Source organism: Cyanistes caeruleus, chromosome 6 (assembly GCF_971803275.1).
Source record: "Cyanistes caeruleus chromosome 6, bCyaCae1.hap1.1, whole genome shotgun sequence".
Lineage (NCBI taxonomy): Eukaryota > Metazoa > Chordata > Aves > Passeriformes > Paridae > Cyanistes > Cyanistes caeruleus.
The window spans coordinates 52511852-52517881 of NC_141706.1; the positions used below are offsets into that span (position 1 = coordinate 52511852).

General features: G+C 37.6%; 1 protein-coding gene across 15 annotated transcripts in view; it reads left to right on the forward strand.

Moving 5' to 3' along the window:
* Nucleotides 1-6030, forward strand: part of DGLUCY (D-glutamate cyclase) — a 48488-nt gene that overhangs the window by 37345 nt on the left and 5113 nt on the right. For all 15 annotated transcript variants that reach the window (XM_086893024.1, XM_086893028.1, XM_086893026.1 and 12 more), the window contains 2 exons: nt 4624-4743; nt 5552-5703. In XM_086893024.1, coding sequence (XP_086749150.1) covers nt 4624-4743; nt 5552-5703 — 272 coding nt within the window. The remainder of the gene's footprint in view (nt 1-4623; nt 4744-5551; nt 5704-6030) is intronic.

A 6030-nucleotide genomic window follows, 5' to 3' on the forward strand; every position in this document is an offset into this window, starting at 1 on the left:
TATTTAAGGGCAAAAAAGCAAGCCCAGATGTATTAGCTATACATAAGTCTATGTGCATGCACTCTAAGTGGAGTTTTTGATAGTAACTTCATTCTGTGTTTTTCGTGTTGAAGGCAACATAGAACATAAATTCTTGTTGGATAGGAATGTTACTTATTAAAGTATTGGGTTTATAATTGTTACACCTAAGTTAAAACAGCAGTCTGGATAGAATCTATGTTTATATTGTCATTAGAAATACATTCCTTTAAGCAGGGATTACATATTTGCATCTATTAAAATTGTGCCTTCTCCAACAAAATATGTGTGCACTGTAAGAATCTTTAAAGGAATGCCTTGTCCTTCCCACCAAAGCAACGCTGGCTTTTGCTAATACATCTAATGAGAATGCTTTTGTCGACATACTGCTCCTCTCTTTAGGCAGTAAACTTTTTGTTCTTGGAAGCTTATTTGGATCTGGTTTTGAAAAAAAAATGCCATGGACCATTTTACAACATCCTTGTATAACCAAATGCTTCCTGCTACCATGCGTGGCCCAAATGAGAGTTTTGGAGATATATACACTCTGTAAATAACAAAATTAAATTAACGATAAGTACCCATACCAGACTGATTTCTGTCACATCAGAACACATCTGCTGATTTAGCTTTCTTTCTTCTTATCGTGCTGTGGAGTCGCTCCTAAGTATTACCAAAAAAGCATGGGAACTTTGGCTTCTCAGTTTTGTTGTTTCTCAAATGTTTTCACAGAATTTAGAGAGCTTCTGCAGAGATAATGCATAGTCCGATTTCTCTGTATTGGTATCATTTAAAAGCTGTGTAGCAGAGGACTCCACTGATACTTTTTTATTATTGTAAAATTTGCAGTACTTCATATTTAGATTTAATTTGGTTTTTTCCTATTCATAAGATGTACCAACCTTGAAAAGGAAACACTCTAGATGGCACTGTCTTGGCAATCTCAACAGAGGACAAAGATTGACTTAATAAGTATAGGAAAAGCTGTGTTTTGTAAAGATGTCTAGCAAAATGCCCAAGAGCCTTATGTGCTGCTCTTAGTTTCAATGCCTGTCCCTGATTTCAGATTGTTGATACAAGAATTTGATCTCTCCAGCTACTTACATAACATCACAACCTGATTCCTTTAGTAAAAATAACCAATCTCTTCAAAAATCTCCCACAGCAGTTCAAACTATATTATTCATTTGCTGGAGTTTGGAATGTTCTGCCAGCTGAGAATTTGAATCTATTCAGCAGAATGTCGTTTGTTTCCAGTATTCTCTGAATATTCAAATATACTATGAAATGTCATTAATAAAAAATACCACAGGCTTGTGTGTGAAAAAGAAGAAAAGCAGTTATTCAGATTCAGTATGTCTCAGTGCTGTGAACTTTCTCTGAAGAGATTTCTGCATTGAAGATGGTTTAACAAGTCAGAGGCTTCAAAGGACACTGAAGGGATCTGCTCTGATCTCCTGTGGCATTTGTGTATGTGGATATTCTGCTCCGGAGAACTGAGTATTTATAGGAAAACAATGGAATTTTTTCTTACATTGTCTGTTACCTAGTTAACTTTTCTTGTTTTGCTTATCACACTAATTTTTTGTGTCTGTTATTTTGTTTAGGTAGCAATTTATTGGGTTAGATGTTGGGTTTTTTCAGTGTGTTTCTGCAAAGAATAGTTTAACTTAGCCACTGTGGCCTTTGTGTTTTGTCTCCCGTTACTGATAGCAATGTGTTGCTACAGATGCTACAGGTTTTTTTCTGGTGGGGCTGTCATCAACTTTCTTTATGGTCAGTAGGAATTTAGAGGCATATGACTAGTTCCAAAACAAATGCAAATATTGTACAGAATTAGGGTGGAGTACTTGAATAACCTTATAGGCTAGAATAGCAGAAAGATCAAGTTTTCAGCCTACAGAAGTTCTTTATATAGTGTGCTCCGTGGCAAGAAGCACTGTGTCAGTAGGTGGAGAGGGGAAATGTTAGAACATTTGTTACATGCTGATTAATTTCTGTCAAGTGTTGCATTTAAAACGAGATCTGTGTTTTTTTAAAAAATCTGATCTGGTAGTTTGACCACAGACCAAGCATGACCAGTGCCTGCAATTGTATGGGTACTGACATCCTAAAAACTCAGGGAGTGAGAAGCAGCCTCGAGGAATTCACAGAATAAGAAGGCATGAAAGGCTGAGTTTGGGAGGGACTCAATTTCCACATAAGACTGAAATAAAAGATTAAGAGATGTTACTGGAACCACATATTGTTTTTTAGAGCTGTCATACAATTGACATAGCTATATGCTATTTATATAGGAGCTAATTAAAAGCTTTCCAAAGTACTGCATGAAAAAATGGGGTCACACATTTTCCTTTCATACAGAAGATTTTTAGCACAGAAGACTGACGTCTCCTGCATATTTCATGAATGTAGGTTCAGAAAACAATGCAGTCAGTGGGAACTTGCATGGAAGATCCAGCAAAACTATTTTTCCTTTGCCTGGAAAGAAATTGGGCCTTTAGAAGAGGATTCATCTTGCCTATTTTCAGACATCTATATTTGAGATGTCTGCCTTGGGGTGAGATGAACTGAATGTGTGAAGGGAGTGTTTCTGCTGACTTTAAAAGCAGTGTAGCTGAGTGGCTCATGAGTGGATGGCTGCGTTTGCACAGGTGAATTTCACTCCGGAGATCTACAGTAAAATACAGTTGTCTGGCAATGTGGAGAGGAAGAAGAAAACAAATGGGACAGGAGGCTTTTCAGTGGGGTGTTCTTTTCCTCCCAGTGTCGCACAAACAGGGACCTATCCACAGCAACAGATTGTTGCTACTAATTGTGCAGGCATGCTGGTGACAGGACTCCAGCAAAGACAGGAAAAGCAAAGCAGAGCTGATAGAAGATACCCTGAGCAATGGGTATATTTCAGTTAGAGAAACTGCTGGTTTTCTTCATGGGACAAGAATTCATCTTTGCCTTTTTAAAGAATAATAACAGCAAAAAATTTAATTTTGAGTATAAGAAAAGTCAGAATATTGTGTGTGATTCTTACAAAGAACTTCCATATTTATATATGAGGATAGAAGCACCAGGATTATATCAATACCTGTTTGAAAGGCACTGCCAATAAAGAGATTTTTGAAAGCACCATTAACTCCCAATGGTGAAATGTGAGCAAATTATTAAAGCAGATAAAAAAGAGTAGCTGTTCCATGGCAAATCTTTTTATGTAAGCTATGTGTCACTCAGTTATGCCCCACTTGACTGGATAGACTTAAGGAATCAAATGAAAAAATGCTACTGAAAAATAACTTTCCATTTCATTTAAAGAAGAAATTTGCTACCAACACATGAGATATTTATGCAGTTACTAAAAGTGTTAAATTTACCAGTTTTCAGGGCTTGAAGTGTAAATTATAAATATTGTAATTTCTCTTCTGTGACACATGCTATGCATTAGAGCACAGTCACATTTCAAATTCAAATCTGATACATCACAGTCAGGACTTGGAGCTCTTCACTGTTCTGTTTCACAGACATGGGCTAGGATTTTTCTCTAAAATCTTCAAATTGAAAAAGATGCCATTCAGACTAACAGATGAAAGAGAAATTTTAATTTCCAACTAAATAATAATAATGTTATAATAATTATAAATAATAAATATTTTTAATATGTTTTTTATCTATTGATAAGAGACTAGAGGTACTATCCAGCTTTGATGTAAACTGCTAGTTTATGTTACCCTCATCTCCAGATATCTAAATGACATCTGATGACTTTATATCCCAAATATTGGGTTGCCTAGATTTTTCCTGAAATTGCATAGATCCCACTGATTCCACTAAAATCACTAAGACAAATACAGAGTATTTCTATTTGTGCAACAAAAATCAAGGTCCCACATCCAGTATATAAGAAAATTTAAAATAATAAAGACTAGCTATTTTTTTGGGATGTGGCTATGGAAAATGAAAACAGTAATATTATACAGGGCTGGGCTCCTTGTGTACTGTGGCCTGTTAGTGATCTGTATCAAACAGATGGGCAGTGCAGTCAGGCCTGCCTCTATCCAAATCCTTTTTTTTTATTTTTTTTTTTTTGCTTGTCTTTCTGCAATAATTCTTATTTCAATTATGGTTTTTTTTAATTAAAGCTTGTAACAAGCCAAAGTTTTCTATGCTTGCTTTTTTGTAAAATTGTTGGCTGATTTCTCAGGTTGAGAAAAAGATTTGGCTTTAATTTTCTATCTTCTTTCTTTGTGTTGATGTACTTGTGATAACACATAATAAAGACCTCATGTAAGGCCTTCCATAAGCAAAGTTTACTGTCTTGATTCTGTCTGCAGTTCACAACTATGTGATATTTTTGATTTCTTTTGCCTGCAGGCAATGTAAAGTGTACATTGCATGTACAGGTTTAGAGGCTGGCATGTAATAGATGATGCTTTCAGCTATTTCATTCACAGTCTTCTGTTTTTAGATGCTATGGATGAAAAAGGATAAACCATCTCATATGGAGCTATGAACTATCACGGCAACTGTGGGGAAGAAACTAGATGTTTTCTAAAGGGATTGTAAATTTTATGCTGTGTTCATACTCATTTTGTCTTTTTCCTTTTTATAAAGGTGTTGGAGATGGAGGAAATGAATTAGGCATGGGCAAAGTAAAAGATGCTGTAAAGAAGCACATAAAAAATGGAGATGTAATAGCTTGTGATGTTGAAGCTGATTTTACTGTTGTAGCTGGTAAGGCATTTTTGGTGGGGTGGGAGAGTAGCTGATGTTTGAGAATAGAACTGACAAGGAAACATTTGTCTTTCCAAGTAATTTTTATTGGCCCTTTCCAAGTCATCCTCAGCAAACTGTTCTATCTCTATTGTACATTTTCTGAAGAGTTAAGTGCCTGTTGCTTCAGAAGAACTGACTGAAAATTGAGAATGTTCCATGAACAAAGTGCACTTAACTGGGAATAGTTGGGCAAATCCTGAGTATTCTTGAAAAATCACACATTATATAAAATCGTAGAGCCATAGAATACTGGAATGGTTTGGGTTGGAATGGACCTTGAAGATCATCTAGTTCCTAGTCACCCTGCCATGGGCAGGAAACCTTTCCCTAGACCAGGTTACTCAATAACAAATATTAATAAGGAAACTGCAGAAGTGATTGATCTGTGTGGGAATTAAAATGTCTGTGCACATATGAATTTTCAGTATCATTGTTATACTTCTCTTTAGAGTGTGCCCCTATCAGGCATAAATTAGTCATATTGCTCCTTTACAAAAAGAAAAGTTCTTTCAATAATCACTCAAGGACAAATGTATGTTCTTAATGTTCAACAAAAGCTGAATGTTATAGTTAGAATTCTCTTTTACACCAGCATGAAATAAAATTCGCAGTGAGAGGGAGATGTTCAGCGAGGACCAGCTTGTGAACTGGATGGTCCATACTGCGCTTGGGTTCGGGTTTCTCTGTTCCTTACCCAGTTTCTCTGGCACACTGGGCACTGAGCAGCCCATAGTGCAGTCTGGTCTCACGGTGCTGCTCTTTGCAGGGGTCTCCAACTGGGGTGGTTACGCCATGGCCTGCGCTCTGTACGTGCTGCGCTGCTGCGAGATCCACGAGCGCTACCTGCGCAGGGCGCTCGGCCCCCCGCGCACCGAGAGCAGGAGGCTCTGGCTGTCAGCACTGCCATCCGTCACCAAGGTAATTCCTGCCGCTGGGACTTGCTCGGGACAGGGAGATGGAAGTGACCACCAGCTGCTGAATCCTGCCTGGTCAGGTTCAATTCCTCACCTTCACAAGGGCTTTGGGGACTTCTAGGGATTTCTTGTGAAGGAGCAGCCACGCTGTCCTTAGACTGTTTTCCACAAAGGATTCGAGATTGCAAATTAAAATCCTCCAATATGAATGTGTTCATGTCTTGTAGCTTCAAGTAGAAGACAGTGCTACAATTTTATGGGCAAAGCAAGAAATCCTTGTATTGAGATACAGTGATTGAAACTCCCTGTTTGCTTCCTTAGCATCATTCAG